The following is an 18,585-nucleotide window of genomic DNA, read 5'->3' on the forward strand; positions in this document are numbered from 1 at the left end:
GTATTTCTTATGCATTATTAAGCATGTTACGCTCAGTTGTTTTTCTAAATTGTTTTATTCCGTGTAACGATTAAATAATCCCATCAAAAGACAGAGGGTTCCCATCAAAAGACAGAGGGTTCTCTCTCATTTAGCAAGACTTAAAACTGACATTGCCCTCCTTCAAGAGACTCACCTTGCTGAACCGGAGGCTTTAAAACTTAAACGTTGTTGGGTGGGTCATGTTCTTGTTTCTCCTTCGACATCTAGGAATAATGGGGTTGTACTTTTGTTACATAAAAAGTTAAATGTTTCCTCGATTACTCATGAACGTGAAGTTGATGGTCGTTGGCTCATTGTTAATTTACTCATTGATAACATTCCACTCACTCTCTTTAATGTATATGCTCCTACTGGAATTCCAAGTTGTCTTCCCTTTCTGGAGATTACATACTCCTTGGTGGAGACTGTAATCAGATTGTTGATCCCTTCCTTGACAGACACTCGAAAGTCACTTTTGTTCCCTCTAGAATGCACACGCAGATTGTGAACTCCTTTCAAAACAATGCCTTAGTAGATGTTTGGAGATTATGCAATCCTGATGTTAGAGAATATAGTTTTTTCTCCCCTCCTCATAAATCCCAATCCCGCATTGACCATATCTTTCTCAGTAAATCCTTGTCCCAACACGCTATTCGTTCTGAAATTGGCTCCATCCTACTTTCCGACCATACCCCAGTTTTTGTAGATCTTGACCTACTCCCTTTTATTTTATTTATTTTATTTATTTTTTCCATTTGTATGGCGCACAGCTACCCAAGAAGGGTTTCCCGGCGCCGACAAGAGGTTTGCTGATCACAAAGTTTCGCTTGAGGGTTACGAAGAGTTATTTGTTAAAGAGCCAGGTCTTGATGCTCTTTCTGAAACTAGCATAATTTACCTCAGTCCTGATGTTAACTGGGAGGGAGTTCCAAAGAGTGGGTCCCAGGACAGAGGAAGATCTACCACCAATTCTTGACAATTTGTATCTGGGGATCACAAAGAATGCTCCTGAATGGGAGCGCAGCATCCTACCAGGAATGTAAGGGGTAACCAATGATTGCAGGTATTTGGGGGCTGTTGAATTTTTAATTCTGAACATGTAGGTGAGGGCTTTGAATTTGATGCGTTGATCAATCCTGAGCCAGTGTAAGTCCCTCAAATGTTTGGATACACTGGAGAAATTGGGGATGTTACAGAGTAGTCTTGCTGCTGAGTTCTGGACGAGCTGCAACCTTTTGATCACAGCCTGATTTGATCCTAAGTACAGGATATTCCCGTAGTCAAGACGTGATGTTATCAATGCGTTGACTACGGTCTTTTGAGTTGCAAGGGGCAGCATCCAGAGGATCTTTCTCAGCCATTTCATTATAATGAAACAAAGACCGACTACTTTGTTAGCCTGTTGCCTCATAGATAGAGTGTCATCGAGGCAGACGCCCAAATTTCTTGCATGGTCAACAGGAGTTGGAATGGTCCCTAGTTCAGATGGCCAATGGGAAGGATTCCACAGATGTTTATCTTTACCTAGGAGTATAACCTCCGTTTTTTCGCCATTCAATTTCAGTTGGTTGATGGACATCCAACTGAAGATGTTCAGGAGTCCCTGTCTAAGAAGAGAGGGATCAGAGGATTTTGGCTTTGTCAGGGAAAAGATGATTTGGGAATCGTCAGCATAGGTCATTAGGGTGAGACCAGAACTTTCTGCTAGATCGGCCAGAGGTCGAAGGTTAATATTTAGGAACAGGGGGCTTAGAATGGAGCCCTGTGGGACACCGTGTGGGGCACTGAAGGTGTCCGAGCAAGCAATGGACGAGGTAATTTGAAAGGTCCTGTGCAACAGAAAAGATCTGATCCAGTCAAGAGCTGCACCTCTAATGCCGTTGTTATCTAATGTGGTCAGTAGTTTGGAGTGCGAGATGGTATCAAACGCCGCACTCAAATCTAACAGTATGAGTGCGACAGTTTGGCCCTCATCCAGGAGCTTCCTAATGGCTTCCGTGACGCCCAGCAAGGCGGTTTCAGTAGAGAAACCGGCACGGAAACCTGATTGGGATGGATAAAGGAGGGCATTATTCTCGGTGAAGAGAGTAAGAGCAGATTGAATATGTCTCTCCAGAAGTTTAGAGCAAGCAGGTAGAAGTGATATAGGCCGATAATTAGCCAGAACTTCAGGGTTGGCAGAGGGCTTCTTCAGCAGGGGACTAACCATCGCATGCTTCCACAAAGAAGGCACAGTGGAAAGGATGAGAGCGGCGTTAAGGGTGTTAGCAACAAAAGTCAGAGCTCGGTCGTCGAGGGTTTTTAGAACACTGACGGGGAGGGGGTCTCGAGGAGAGCCAGATTTGATGGATTTCAGGGAAGATTTAAGTGAGTCCAGGGTAATTTCAGGCCAGTGGGTAAGGATCTTAGAGGCAGGAAGGTTTAGTGGTGGAGCGACTGGAAGGTTATTAGTGAGAGGTTGAGAGTTTATGGCATGGATGATGTTCTCAATTTTATCAGTAAAGAAAGATGCTAGGTTTTGACATTGTGTGGTGCTCAGAGGGGGGGCGTTTGCAACCGTGTTAACACCTGCAAGTTCCTTAACTGTGTTGAAAAGAGTTTTAGCTTTGTTAGAAGCGAGATTGATGTTATTTGCAACAAAAAGGGCGCATGCTTTGGTACAAGCGGAGTGGTACTTATTTCTGGCGTTTTGGTAAACCCTCTTTTTTTCAATGGAATAGTCTTTTCTCCATTGCCTCTCAAGGTGTTTGCAGTGTGATTTTTTCGATTTCAAGCATTCAGTAAACCATGGGGCTGGGGGTCGGTGTATATTTCTTTTGGTTTGAGAAAGAGGGAGACAGCTGTCAACAGCTTTTTCCAGCCAAGTGTGCATCGCATTGGCAATACCTTCCATGTCTGAGGCCTGAGCTGGTGGGCTGTTTGCTAGAGATTCACTGAGTTTACTGGTGTCGAGCTGTTTCCAGTTTCTCATGGACGAGACCGGCCATACAGCATTTTTTAGAGTAGATGTAGGTAATTTTAGGCCGAAGAGTAGGAGGAGATGATCAGACCAACAGACAGGGGACGTCGACGTCCAACTAAGTTCAGGGATGTTTGTAATGATGGGATCAAGTAAGTGTCCCGCCTTATGAGTGGGGCCAGAGTTTAATAGTCTAAGTTGTAATACTGCAAGGTCCTACAGTAAGTTGGAGCAGGTCACGTTGTTAGGGTCGTCGAAGTGCATATTAAAATCACCAAGCAGGGTGAGTTTTTTCGAACTTAAAAAAAGGGGGGTTATAAAACTGGCCAAATTGGCAGCCCAATTTTTTAGGTGGCCGGAGGGGGGCCTATATATCAAGACACCGGAGAATGTGAAATTGGGATTCAGTGAGATCTTGAAGAAGGCAGCTTCACTGTCAGGTATACTAATGGGCTCCAGATTGCAGGTAAACTGTCTCTGAAAAATTACCGCTATGCCACCCCCGATTTTTCCCTCTCTGTCCCTTCTGACCATGGCATAGTCAGGAGGGAGGGCAAAAGCAATATCTGGCCCTGAGCTCTCTGTTATTTATTTATTTGCGAGTTTGTATCGCGCTGGCTTCACTCCCGAAGGAGTATCTCCGCGCTTTTGGCTTCTACGTACATATTGAGAGGGGAGGGTGCCATGAAAATTATGTGCGCTACTGTTTGAACAGGAAGGTTTTTAGCATTTTCCTGAAAGAAAGATGGTCTGCACATAGCCTAAGGGATATCGGGAGACTGTTCCAAAGAGAGGGTCCAGCTATGGATAGTGCTCTCGTTCCGTGTCTTGTCTTCTTTGCTCTAGGAACACACAGGAAGCCCTGTTCACTAGATCTGAGTGTCCGAGATGGTATATAGGGTATAAATTTAGTATTCAGGTATGCAGGACCCATTCCATTCAGGCTTTTGTGGATGGTACAGCATACCTTGAACTTTGCTCTCTGTTTGACCGACAGCCAATGGAGTTTTGTCAGCAGAGGTTTCGATGGCGTACGGGGAGGGGCATTCAGAACCAGACGGGCAGCCGTGTTCTGTGCCACCTGAAGTCTGTTCATAACTCCCTCGTTGGCAGACAGGAGCAAGCCATTACAATAGTCCAGGCGACTTAAAACAAGCGCCTGGACTAGTGTCTTCCTGGTATTGTCAGGTAATAGTGGGAATATTTTCCGCATCATGCCGATTACGTGAAAGCAGGCTCCTTCTACCTGGTTGCCATGTTGTTTAAAATTAAGCTCATGGTCTAACCGGACCCCTAGGTTTTTAACAGTTTGTTTGGGGTTGGGTACTGGTCCGAGGTCTTGTGGCCACCAGTCTGGGGTCCAGAGCAGTTTTGCCTCCCCAAACAGCATTACTTCAGTCTTCCCAACGTTACATTGCAGATAGTTTGAAGACATCCATCGTGCCACTGCTTTCATGCCCTGGGCGAAGGAGTTTCTGACCTCAGGAGTAAAGATCTTAAAAGGAAAGAGGAGCTGCGTGTCATCCGCATAAGATATGGGGGTAAATCCATATCTTCTCATGATGTTGGCCAGGGGTGCCACATATATGTTGAAAAGGGTGGGGCTCAGGCAAGAGCCCTGTGGCACCCCTTTAGAGATTCCGACCTCCTCTGACCTGTAGGTGCCCATGGCAACTTGCTGGGTACGGTCAGTCAGAAAACTCTTTAGCCATGCTAGGGCTTCCTGCTTCAGGCCAATTTTGTCTAGCCTGGCTATCAAGGTGGAGTGGGAGACGGTGTCGAATGCCGCAGACAGATCCAACAGTACCAGGATAACAGAAAAACCCCTATCCTGGTACATGTGAAGATCGTCTGCGACTGACATCAGAGCGGTCTCCGTGCTATGTCTGGGCCTGAAACCAGACTGAGATGGATCCAACACTCCAGCTGACTCGATGTATTTGGACAATTTGTTATTTACATGTTTTTCTGCAATTTTGCCCAGAAACGGGAGCAGGGATATGGGTCTAAGGTTGGCTAGCTCTTCCCAAGGAATACCAGTGTTTTTCCTAAGAGGTTTTACCAGAGCCTTTTTCCATTCTTTTGGGACCTGGCCTGTGCTCAGTGAGAGATTAATTAGTTTTTGGATCATAGGTCCCAGGACCGTGGCTAGAATAGGCATAATTCTAGCAGGAATGGTATCTGTCGGGGAGCCACTCTTTATCTGAGAGATGCTTCCCACTACCTCCTCGATAGAGACGAGAGGGAAGACTGAAAGGGAGAGCGTACTCGGGCTTTCGATGTCCTGTTCTAGAATGAAGTCATTGTCATTTAGATTGTTTTGGTTAGATAGTGTTATTTTGTTATAGATAGCGTCTATTTTTTGATTAAAAAACTGAGAAATGTTATCACAAAGTAGTTGGGAGGCTACTTCTGCGCTTTCACAAGCTGTAGGTTTGATAAAGGACTGTAAAATCTGGTAAAGTATCCGGGGATTATTACCGGCTGCCAGTAATTGAGAAGCAATATGATTTTTCCTTGCAGCTCGTATAGCTTTATGGTATATTTTCATGGAATTTTTAAAAAGTTGTCTGTCCTTATCTTGGCGGGAAGCCCTCCATTTCTTCTCCAATTTTCTGGTGGCCTGTTTCAGTAGTCTAAGCTCCTCTGAAAACCAGATTTCTTGTTTTTGTGCAGGTCTTACTTTAAAAGATTTTAGTGGAATAATGCTATCTATGGTTAGGAGTAGGGATTTTTCATATTTGTGTCGGGCATCGTCAATGCTCTCATTAGTATTCAATATGGGTGCTACAAACTTTTTGTTAAAGTTTTGTTGAGTCAGTTTGTGCCAAGGTCTCCTTTTATGTGCTAGGGTAGTTTTTCCGATTACATATGAGGAGGACTCAGGGGTATAAAATTTGATTATAAAATGGTCAGCCAGGTTTCTGTCAGAAACATGGCGCTGGGTTTGTTATCTAGCAGAAGATTCAGAATATCTAATTTATGCTGGGGGAGCGATCTGCAATTTATACCATGGAAGGTGAAAGCAGTGTCTGCCTGCTTTCTTTGCCTTCCATAGCGAATATTCATACTCTCAGGGTCGGGATGTGGTTGATAATTCATAAGAGCAAAGTGACAATTTGGGCAACAGCTTCCTTCATATAGCGATGGCGCCAATATGCTACAATTTGTGTTTATCTTTGGTCGCAGGGACATAAGGAACTGGGAGGTCATACCTGGACGTCGAAGGGATGGAGAGGCATAGGTTCCTGCCCCCGGCCCCGGTCTGGCCCGGACGGGCCCAGACGGGCAGGTCTTAGGCATGTCTTTGGCGTGGTCGCGGCGCGGTCGCAGCGCGTATTCGCTGCGCGTCATAGCTGCCATTTGGCTTAAATAGAGTACGGGCTAGTGCTCAGCACCGCCTCTACATACTCGCCCAATGAGAGCCTCGCTGAGGTGGAATCCGGAAGTGAGTACCGCCCTGCACCCGCCACAGCTAACAAGCCGAGTGCTTGCGGTGGATCGGGAATGCAGAGGAACAAGGTAAAATATGATTCACACAATGAAAGTGAAGTTTAAAATCATCAAGCGTCGCAGTGCACAGAATAAAATACAATGAAGTGAAATTTTAACGTTGCCGCTACTCTGAGACTGTGATCAAGCACTGCCACTCTAGCAGATGGCGATTTAATAATGCTTTACTTTTGGAACCCACCTTTTGTACCGAATTTACTGCTTTTGCCAAGGAATTTTTTCTTATAAATCAAATCCCTGACTCCCCCTTTGTTATGGTTTGGGATTCATTCAAAGCAGCCTCTAGGGGTTTTATTATTAACTTCGTGTCTCGGCGGAAGAAATTACGAGAGGCCAAGTCGGAGAAAATTTTGTCTGACATTAAAACTTTAGAACATGCTTATTACGCTTCTAAATCTGATTCCTCCCTTAAGGCTCTTATTGAAGCAAAAATCTCTTTTAATAAATTCACAACAGACGCCGCTTCTAATATTCTGCTAAAATGTAATTCTAGATACTATGGAGGTAAGAATAAAATGGGGAAGCTTCTAGCCAACTACTTAAAGATCCATAAAGAACGCACAAAAATCCAATCTATTAAAACTTCTTCCGGTGAATCCACGTTTAAGGATAAAGAAATTCTCAATGAATTCGCCAAATTTTACGATACGCTTTATACCCCAGAACAGGTTCCAGGACCTGATGATCTCCATTCTTATTTTCAATCTCTTCCATCTCCCTTGATTTCACATGTTGATTTTCACACTTTGGAACAGGACATTTCACTTTCTGAAATATCCCATGCTGTATCTAAACTTCATCATGGTAAATCTCCGGGCCCTGATGGTTTTACAATTGAATTTTACAGCCACTTTGCCTCTCTCCTTCTTCCTAAACTCTTACTTTTATTTCAATCTTTTTCTGACGCCGGTTCCTCTAGCGGTTCCTTTCAACAAGCCTTAATTTGCTTAATTCCAAAGGAGGATAAGGATTACTCCTTATGCAAGAATTATAGACCAATATCTTTGGTCAACACTGATTACAAAATTCTAGCGAAGATATTAGCATTACGCATGGATCCCCTTTTACCGGATATAATTGGTCCAGAACAATCTGGTTTTGTCAAGGGGCGTCTCTCCTCTGATAATTCCCAGGTTTTTCCTAACATTCTTAGCAAATCTTCTTCCCTCACTCTTCCTTTCGCAGCTATTTCCCTAGATGCGGAGAAGGCATTTGATAGGATTGGGTGGGACTTCATGTTTCAGGCTTTACGTTGGATCGGTATCCCTCCTAAATTTATTTCTATTATCTCTTTACTTTACTCTAATCCCCAAGCTTCTATTTTTGTTAATGGGATGTCCTCTGATTATTTTTCTTTACATAGAGGGGTTCGACAAGGTTGCCCCTTATCTCCCTTACTTTTTGTTTTAGCCTTAGAACCCTTCCTTACTAAATTCGTTTAGATGACAATATCTCTGGTTTTCCTTTTTGTTTCCAACAAGTCAAATTGTCAGTTTATGCCGATGATATTCTTTTTTCTTGCTCCGACCCTGTTACTTCTATTCCCTCTTTTCTTCAGCAGGTCTCTTCCTTCTCTGCAGTTTCTGGATACCGCTTGAACGCTGACAAGTGTGAAATTTTGCCTCTGAATCCTCTTTGTCAGAAACATCTCTTTTCTTATACAGGTTTCTCTTGGCAACCATCCAAAATCAAATACCTGGGATTATGGTTTGCTCCTTTATTATCTGACACTCTTAAACTAAATCTTGATTATATTTATAAGAAAATGGATACGGCTATCACTCGTTGGCATCCGCTCTTTTTGTCCTGGTGGGGTCGACTCAATTCTATAAAGATGATGCTATCCCCTTTGCTTCTTTATACTATCTCTATGCTTCCTTTACACATTCCTCTTTCTTTCTTTAAGAAGATTGACTCTTTATTACTAAAATTCTTATGGAACGGTAAACGTCCTCGAATAGCTCTTGCCTCTTTGCGTAAGGACAAAGCTCAATCTGGAGTCCGTTTTCCTGATTTCAAACAGTATCACCGCGCTTTTTCCCTGAAGCAATCGGCTCGCTGGTTTTCATCTAAGCTGCCTCATTATCCCCCTGTCTGGCTAAGTATGGAATCCTCTTTCATTTCTCCTTTTACCTTCCGTGAATTCCTATCCTTTACATCTTCTTTAACTCGTCTTCGCTCGCCTATTCTTTCACACTCTCGTAATCTTCTTTCTCCCTACTTAACTTCATCTTATCCATCCATCCTCTCCATTCACGAACAACCGGTTTGGAATAATTCTCTTCTCAAAATTCGTAACCGTACCATTTTTTGGAAATCTTGGCACTCTCTGGGAATATGTTGGATTTCTAAATTACTTTCTCAGGCTACCCCTCTCTCCTTCCAAGATCTTCAATCTCTTTTCTCTTTGCCTGCTTCTGCCCGAGCGCAATACAATACCCATTATCCAGTCTTGCTTTCCTATCTTCAATCTCTTCCACCTTCCAATGATGTTCCTTTAGATCGTAGATCCACTTCCCTTTTACTAGAGACCTCTCCTTCTGCATCCGCTCTATATAATTCTTTCCATTTTACTAATGATAGATTAAAATCTCACATTGAACTTGCGTAGGAGTTGGATTTTTCTCAGAACTGGCCTGTACTTTTTTGGGATAAAATTTTGACTAAACTTCATAAGACCTCTAGAGCTGCTAACACTACCCAAACTTTATTTTTCATTTATCACAGAACTTTATTTACTCCACTTGCCTTATCCCGTTTTTCACCAGACACTCCCTCTACTTGTTGGTCTTGTCCTTGCCCTTCTGCTGATATTAAACATATGTTGTTTGAATGCCCTCCCTCTTCCCAGTTCTGGCAATTGGTTTGGGGGCAAATACCAAAGATTTTCCAATTTCAGGTCCCCTTTTCACCCTCATTAGTTTTTCTTGGCTCCCTCTCATCAGATCTCCCTCATTCCCCCAATCACTACCCTCTACTTGACCTTTTCATTGCTGTAGCCTTTCATATTGTCACTTCTAATTGGAAACAGGCTGCAAATATTTCATATCAGTCTTGGTGGAATGCAGTTTGTTTTAACCATCGTTTAGACACCAATTATGTATCTCCCATCTCCCTAACTATCAAACGTGACCTGATTTGGCTTCCTTTGGTAACATACCTCTCTTCCTCTGCCCCTGTTCATCCCTCTCCTACTCCTGAAACAGTTGAAGTTCGCAAACCTCTGTGATTTTCTTATTACCTGTTTTCTCTCTTTAATTGATTATTATGATTATTGCGTTTCTTATACTGTGTTTTATTCATTGTATTTATATTCCCACGATGTGTTCATAATTCTCCATGCTTGTAATGCTTACTTTTTATGAAATTATTATTATATTGTTTATTTCTTTTATCCACTTATTGTAACTCTTCTCCTTCATCCCCTTCCCCCTTTCATCCTGCTTTTTTCCTCCTTAATAAATCAAACTTTAAAAAATTAAATGATCACAGAATTATTGTTTGATTTTAAAAGTCCTTTATTTATTTTTCTGTCTGTCATGAGCTATTAAACGTTGAATTGTTTTGATAAAACTTCCACCTAGTTTATGATATTCTTTAAACTGTCTTAATCCAGAAATGACAGTTTTATTGTGTTTTGCTCCAGAAAAGGAAGTCTTTCATTTTATCACTTTCTTTCCAGACATAGGAAAGTCTCCAGACTGTCATCGGTACGGAAAAGAGTAGCAAATGAGGCCCCATGGTGTCTATTCACAAAGGCATTTTGGAGTATGTAAACCAATAAAGTTGTTATGCTCTTTTACGTTCTCTTACGTGCATTTAACAATAGGCACCAATACACCTACAAAGGGAATACAATGGGAATATTTAGGGAATATGTGTATACAATTAGGTAAACTCGAAAGGACTGTGCCACCTTTGCACTTTTACTATTAGGGAGTTGCATTTTTCGACTTGAATTCTCACAGGTGTGTAAGAGTACTTAAAAGAGTGCTCTTTTAGTATTACATACTGTGCGCATAAATGGTTTTACAGGTTAAAAACACATAGTTGAGAGGGTTACAGCACATTTTTATTTGGAAACAAGAATGCCCAGCCATTTTCCACTGCGCACACATTCAGCTCCGCTGTTGGCACTCAATCACCGTTTGCTCCACATGGACAGAGAAAACTCAGCCCAAGGATGGGACTTTTACGTTGTTATTTTAAAACTTTGCACTAAACTTCCTCTTTGTACATTGCTGTAAGGTTGCTGTATTTTCTGAATACAAGTTACAGTCACGAATAGATGAGAATCCTGGCAGTATCTACTCGTGATAGGTGTACGTGGTACTAATATTATCATTGGAAAGAGATTACATTTGTATAGATAAAGTAAGTCTCACCAATGCAGATGAGTTTAGTAGGGTCCAGTTTGCTGCCCAGTGAGCACTCGCAGATGAAAGAGCCCAGATTGTTCCTGCACGCGCCGTTGACACATGGGTTGCTTTCGCATTCGTTGATATCTGGAACGAAGAAAGATGCTTGGTTAGCGCCCCCACATGTATCAGAAAAGTGTTTATGCAACAAAGTCTAACCTTGAGTGGCATGTGATGGGACAGAGCGTCTAGCAAATTTACCTACAACTTTCTGATTCCTGTTCGGGGAATTAAAGCAAGAAGGAACGGAAAAAATGTCTAGAAATATATAATTTTCAATATGTTGCTGCTCTTAATATAATTCGCACACTTAAATGGTTAAAACCTTCACTGTGTTTTACTTTCAAATTCGAATTTAATTGTCCAGACATAATTTAGAATTCTGTTTTCATAGAAAGCAAATGGATTCCCAGCCACAGCACGCTGTGCACAAACATAAAGATATGACTGTTTCTGTCATTTATGGCTCCGGGAGGATTGAGGCGATTTAAGTAAAGCCAGTCAGTAACAAAATATTACAATGCTGCCGAGGACTCAGCAGGCTTGGACAGTGGTCTGAAAGCAGAGAGCAATTCAATGCACAATGACTGTAATACTCTCCAACTTCAGCCTTAACCAGATCTTCAGACAGCTCCCGCCTGCTCATGTTTGGCCTGGTTTATCTAATCACAAGCTGAAGCACCCTGCTAGCAGAGTGTGTCATTTTCAGCTGTCCTTATTACATAAATGCCTGGCTGAAGGCAGCTCAGATGTGAATGTCAATCTATCGGCACAGAACTGGTCTAAGGGTGCTATTAGTACTAGACAAGACACAGGAGTGGAATGAGGAAAACAGTATAATAGTCAGAAATCTAAATATTATAGGTTTCCTTGTAAAATGTGCATAGATTGACTGATTGCTAGGGAGACATAAACATCTTTGGGTCTGATTCACAAACTGTTCATTGCAGCATGTAAAGTAGTGCTACAGTGGCACTTCTTACTTACTACAAGGTTCAATTCACAAGCCTACGAGTGTATGGGCCTGATTACCAGTCTGGAAGTTCAAGAAACACCAGACTCGCGAGTGCGCGGTGGTGGCAGACCATTCACCACCGCACCGGCGGTCCAACCGCGCTATTAGGACTTTGGTAGTCGGACCACCATTGCAGTGCCACAACTGCCAATGAGCCTCATTCCGTGACAGTCCCACAGCCGTCTGAGGGATGCAATATGCTTGGTGGTGCCCTGAGGCACCGCGAAGCATATTACGACTTTCCTCACCACCAGCATTGTCATGGAGGTTCTTCCTCCATGTAACTGCTGGCGGTGAGTAAAAAAAAGGGGGCCATACAGAGCCCCCTCTTGCCCCAGTGCACGGGGGTGTATGCAGAGGAAGACATGTTGTGCACCCCCTGTAGTTTTGAACCCCCAGTCCAGCAGTGGAAGGAATGCCAGCATTCCTTCCCGTGCAGGAATGTGCACTGGTGTTACCACGGTGGTGCTGTTTAAGTTTCACAATGAGCTTTTAACAGCGGCGTAGCTAGGGAGGTGCGGGGCTACGGACCGCCCCAGGCGGCACTATTTAGAGGGCGGCCGCGCGGCACTGGAGGCTTGTCGCGATGGGCTTTATAATTTATTTGGGGATATACTGACAAATAATAAATAAATTATTCAGGCCGCAGCAACAGGCCTTCAGTGCCGCGCGGTGCGCATGCGTCCCCATTTTTTTTTTAAGTTCAAGTGCACAGTCGCAACTGCTTTCTACAACTCAGCGCACGCACCACGTGATGGTGAGCGCGCAGCGACCGAGGTCAGAGGGGAAAATCTAATGAGCTCTCTGAGCTCAGGGTCCGGAATCCAGCCGATGAGCCCCGCCGCGACGTACAGTATTGCCCATGTTGGAACAATTTAAAGTCCAAGAACAGGATACTACTGCCTGATCCTGCCACCCGCGTTGTGACACGCACCAGCATCTCTCAGCCTGTTGTGAGTTCTTCTGCTACCCGTTACCCATGTTGTACATTGACTCCTGTGATGTGGTGTGGAGGGACAAGGTAACTCGCACTTTAATTACTTTATGTTGTTTGAATGGCAGACGGAAAAGGAACTAATATGGTTGATGATGGGTGAGGGGAGGTTACTTGGTACTCTACTTTTGCTTTTCCCTTATTCAATCCATCTGTGATTTATAACACTATGAATTCATGTCCTGTCCATGGCTCATCGCGGAACCCACAATGCCTGTGCTTTCTCAAACGTATGTGTAGCTGTTCCTATTCTACTGACCATATGATAATGTCCATGGCAAAATGATTTATGTTTACTAAAATCCAATCAACTACATAAATAAAAAAAAATATGGAAAGATTTAAACAAATTGATAGAGCACACCGTGAAAAAAGGAACAGGGGGTTCTAAAACACAAAAAAGGAACTTGTCTGTTTTATCACTGAATCTAACACACTATCATAAGAAAGAAATTCGCGAAATATTTTCCTTTGTGTAAGGCTGGAGACTTAAAGTAATCGATTGTCATTCAGTAACATTACTTGCCACATAACAGGATACATTGGTCATGTAAACGTTATTTTTAACCTAAAAAACAGGTGTAAAATGCTTTATTAAAAACAAGCACTGGCAAAACCATTAGGTCTGTAGCTGGCTATCAGCTTTTGACTTTATCAGTGCTGGCCAACCCCTACCATAGATACCCTGGATGCTGGAGTACAGGAGGACGAGTGAGGTATGAGCTAAATGGTTTTCAGAGGAGAGGAAAGGATCTTTAGTGAGTGGCAGAATGGCAAACAGTTCACAGACAAGTCCTATAAAACAAGTGTTTGCAATGCAATAGGTCTTGCATTTACGCGAGTTTGAGCTATTGACATTGCAAATAACAAAGCCTTTTATTTGTGTTTTAGTTTTTAAAACAGAGATAAAAGGCATTGTCATTTACAATGCCAGTAGCTTAAACTTGCATAATTACGAGACCTATTGCATTGCAAATGCTTGTTTATATAATTTAGCAGAAACGGAAGCCATTTTGTGCTGAGTCTGAAGTAGAATTAGTTTGGACTCTAGGGCAGAAGAGAAAGGTTGCCTAAGTGCGTATTCACAATAGGCAACAGATTAGATATAAATACCAATCAATAGCAGTATATTAAAGCGCATTTGCGCTTGTGATGTGTACATATGTATGTGTATAAGTAAAGAGAAAGGGTATTTAAGTATATATCTATGGGTGTCTATGTTACTGAAACAATATATAGATCTATGCTCTGACAGTGAAAATTAATGGGGCTAAATTAAATATGCTATTGAGGAGAATGTATATTAATACATGTATGCCCTCCCACCACTTCCATTGTATACCACAGAAAATGTCAAGATTTATATTATTGCTGTAGAGCAACCCATCTAATGTGGAAAAAACACTCTTCTATTCATTTAGAGTATACTATCTCTGCTGATGCTCACAAGGCCTATTCAGTGCATCTCACTGTACGGATTTAATCCACTATCTCCTCTTAAATTGTTATTATATATAAAATGTATTTGTTTATAACTACTAAACAAGCCATACATAAAGTATGCAAAGGGTAATGTGTTATATACTGCCAATTTTGAGTTAGGGAATAGTCCTCATGACACACTTGAGGTTTTGCTTCTTGTAAATCACTTCCCCTCCCATCCAAAACATTGCTGACAAACAATAGATTACACTTTGCCCATAGGTAGATCGATAGTTGGCTAGATAGATAGATATATTGTGTTTACTCGTTGTTTTCTTTCATGCAATTGAAAAGCTTTCTATTAACTAATAGATACAGAAAGCTAAAATGGAGTCAGTTAATTGGTCATTTAATGTCAGCTGTAGATGATGGATGGATCCCTGAACAGTGTCATGTATGTGCATGTTTGCATTGTGCTGAGGGGATTACCAGGTATTTAATTCACGCAGCTCTCTGATGGATGTCACATGCAGTTTTTCTGAGTCCCTAGATAGATCATGCAGCCTGTGTTTTTTCCTTTGTACTGCCGGTCACTGGTGATTTCAACTGTCTAGCCTGGACCGTGTTATGTATGTAACTTGCATGATCGAGGTAACTATTAGCGGCGAAACTACGTGTCCCTCTGCCCTCTTTCAAGTACTCGCTGTCCTTTTTCCCAGCCACCCCACCGACACCCCAGGGGCGGCAATCCGAGGGATAGCCCCGGGCGCCACAAGCTCTAGCTACGCCCCTGGCTTTTAAACAGCACCCTCGTAAGGCAACCACAGCACCCGCTGCCAGACCATAAAATTACTTGTAATCTGGCGGGCGACAGCGACTCTTGGCAGTGCAGGGGCACAGCGTTACGAGCGCTCACTCCTGCACCACCAAAAGTCACAAACAGGATCCAAATCTCCACCTCTCCTATATTTTTCAATGTGGAGAACCTCACACTTGTAAGTTTGGTAATTAGTAGTAAATGTAGGAAGGACGTGGGATTGAATGTAAAAAGAGCACACTTGCTACTAAAAGGGAGGATTAAGGAGGGGAATAGGAAGGGTTAGGAAGGGCGTTAGGAAGGAACAAACATACATAGACAAAGGAGTAAGCCACTTGCTGTTCACAAACTGAACTTCTAAGGTCAATACAGTCAAAACAGACCAAAAATAATAGTAAATATACTCAAGCTCAGAGTTAGGTTAGTCTCATACCTCATACTGCCAACAACAGATACTGCAATACCCTCCATTAAAAAATAATGAGGGTAGGGACTTATATTAAAACAACATAAGAAATCCTGCTAGAGTGTACATATTTAAACTAGTTAGAAATATGAATAAATACAATTTAATGTTAATAAACATTACAAAATAAAACAAATTAAATGTTTTATTTTTTAAATAGTTTAGTAACCTTTATTAATTGAAAATTGAATGCAGCATTAATTTAATTAAAATATAATTACCTTACTTTTTCTATACATCATTTTCTAATTATTTGTGATACCTAATAAAAAGTAATGTTTAAAATGTAGGTGGTAATTTGTTTATGTTAATCTTTAGAGAAACAATTTAAATTTAATGTAATATATTCGAAATAATTACATTTTCAAATAAAAGTAGGTTAATGTTGCTGTAGCATTTTATATTAAGTTATGCCTTTAAAATAGATATATAAAAATAGTTTACACTGATGCATAACAAACATATTTCAACTATTTTTTTAACAAATGTATTGAAATGTTCTACTTTTCTCTATACTTTACTATAGGGAGATCTCTACCTTGATGGCAGAGATGTCTATACGGTAAAGTATAGGAAAAATATCAACAGTTTGTTAAACTTACAAAAAAGTAGCATACATATATTAATGTTAAATATTATTTTAAATGTAGAACAAAAGAAACACAAAAGAAACACTATTAATGTAGAACACAGCCCTATTAATTTAATGTTAAAGTTAATATTTATTTCATTCAAATATATTAACTTAAATAAAATAATGTTGATTAAGTGTAAATTAAAAAATATATTGCCACCTAAAGTAAGAAAGCTAATTATGAAGTAATAATTATTAAATATGTTGTCCAGAATATATTAATAGTAAATTAAAGCCCCTAGGCAATCTAAACAACCAGCTCAGGGCCACCTGACTAATATTGTTTAAGATTCGGGGTTGAACCTGATACATCCTATTACAGAGGAGATTGCTCCTAGGAATTGTCCTTGTACTCAGACTGATAAACCTATAGGTATAGCCTCATGGAATGTGGCAGGAATAGCTGCAAAACTCTTAAACAAATGAGAGGGGCTCTATTACAACCAAAAGGGAATAGAGCACCAAGTTACTAAAAAGTAAAAAAGAATTTTATCCCTTTGGGTGAAAAATATATCATCAACATCAAGCACATTCAGTCAGTATACTAAGCCAGAATCACTCCCCTCATGAGGTTCAGTCCACCTAATACATCATATGAAACACTGCAAAACTGACAAATGAAAATTGGCTAAGCCTTATCAAATGTTATCGAGGAGTGTGTATGCAAGAAGCAAGGTTGACAGAAATTATATTTGTATATGGTTTTGTTTCCTATTATAATCCTGCCATACTTGGGTATGTGGGACTGGCTAAGGGAGGCGTAATTACATTGATTTCCCTTGCTTTCCTTGGACGAGTTATATGGGCAAATCTTGCTTCAACCCATTATCAATTTATATTGACAAACTGCAAATTGCATCACTTATTACTGATACATTTCTATAACAATGTTTTCAATAGCAGCAATACTAATCAAATTGCTACATAAGGATGTGGAGTGAAGTTTAAGTAGTATGGTGACTATCTGATTTTATGGATGGGTGATTTTAATACAAGGCATTCTTTAGAGTCTAATGCATGGCCTGTGGCTTAAAGGATGTAGAGGGGAGCTGATTACCCATTTTGCCATAGCCTGTATGGAGAGTAAATCAATCTGCTTTTTATGAAATACAGCCTGGTATTTGCCTTCAATACTCTGTAAGCCCTACGTATTTTGGAAGGGGATGTTCTGGGTTAATAGATTTCATTTTGTACTCCCAAAATTTTAGGAGCTGGGTTAGAGATAATGGCACTCATTATGATGTTGTTCAGACCACAACCGATGGCTTGTCGGTTGAGGTCCACTCACCTCATTATGATGTGCACCAGTCGGAGGCTGTGTGGCGTGACCGACCGATGATTCCGACTGGCTCAAGGAGCCCAGCGGACCGTTGGTCGGAAAGTAATTCCCTACAATGAGGCGGGGCCTGCTCAGGCACTACCGTAGGGATTATGATGTCCCTTTCAACAAGTCTTTCTATGGTGGTCCGACCGTTGGGACTTGTTGAAAGCTGACTTTGGAAGCCCCTAGCAGGGCCCCCGTCACCCCGCGGCCTCTGCTATGAGGCCTGAACGGCACCTGAGGTGCCCCGCCAAACATCCATGCATCACACGGTGCATGGATGTTTAAAAAGTGTATTTTTCTTGTGCAATGGCCCACAGCACAAGCGACAAAGGAAATTATACACTTTCAGACTGCCGTGAAGGTGGTGGCATTGTAATTTGGGTAGCGAGACCTATGACTCCTTGTCGTGCGTTACTGTTTCTGATACAATGACGGTGGGATGCTCGTCAGGCCAGCATCGTAATGTTGCCCTGTGTCTTAGTAGATTTCCCTCTCAGTGGTCATAAAATACTTGCTATCATGATTAGTAATTCCTAGTTTAAAAAAGAGTCATGTAATTAAGTATCCACTCTCACTAGCTCATTCTAGCAATAAAGGGGTGATCATGAGCAGGCCCAAAATTGATAAGGATCAATTTATCTGGTACTTTGTGGGGGCCGCACATTCCAGTTTTATGGTGTGTCTAGACGAGCATAATGATGGGGTGGGGGAGGCTATCACATTAAATAGTTTTTTTTAAAAGTTGTGATAATGCGCGTGAAATGCTCACGGTTACTAATGGCAGATCTAAAGAGAAAGCAAAATGGTTAGATTCTAATTGCACAAAGGACCATGATCAGATATTGGTAGCACTTAAAGCTGTCCCTAGAGATCCTGAATGCATGTGCAATTGCAGGAAGGCATAAAGACAGGTGCTAATTGTTCATAAAAAGGCAGTAGGAGAGGAAGAGTATCACTCTGTAATTATGGCTAGTGAACTCAAAGAGATAAAACTCTTATGCC

The 18,585-nt window shown here is 41.5% G+C and overlaps 1 protein-coding gene across 1 annotated transcript in view; it reads right to left on the reverse strand.

The window, feature by feature from the left end:
- Nucleotides 1–18,585, reverse strand: part of FBN2 (fibrillin 2) — a 1,183,434-nt gene that overhangs the window by 243,519 nt on the left and 921,330 nt on the right. Inside the window, exon 20 of the mRNA XM_086961117.1 lies at nucleotides 10,879–10,998. Coding sequence (XP_086817243.1) covers nucleotides 10,879–10,998 — 120 coding nt within the window. The remainder of the gene's footprint in view (nucleotides 1–10,878; nucleotides 10,999–18,585) is intronic.

This window comes from Lissotriton vulgaris, chromosome 3_1 (assembly GCF_964263255.1).
Source record: "Lissotriton vulgaris chromosome 3_1, aLisVul1.2, whole genome shotgun sequence".
NCBI lineage: Eukaryota > Metazoa > Chordata > Amphibia > Caudata > Salamandridae > Lissotriton > Lissotriton vulgaris.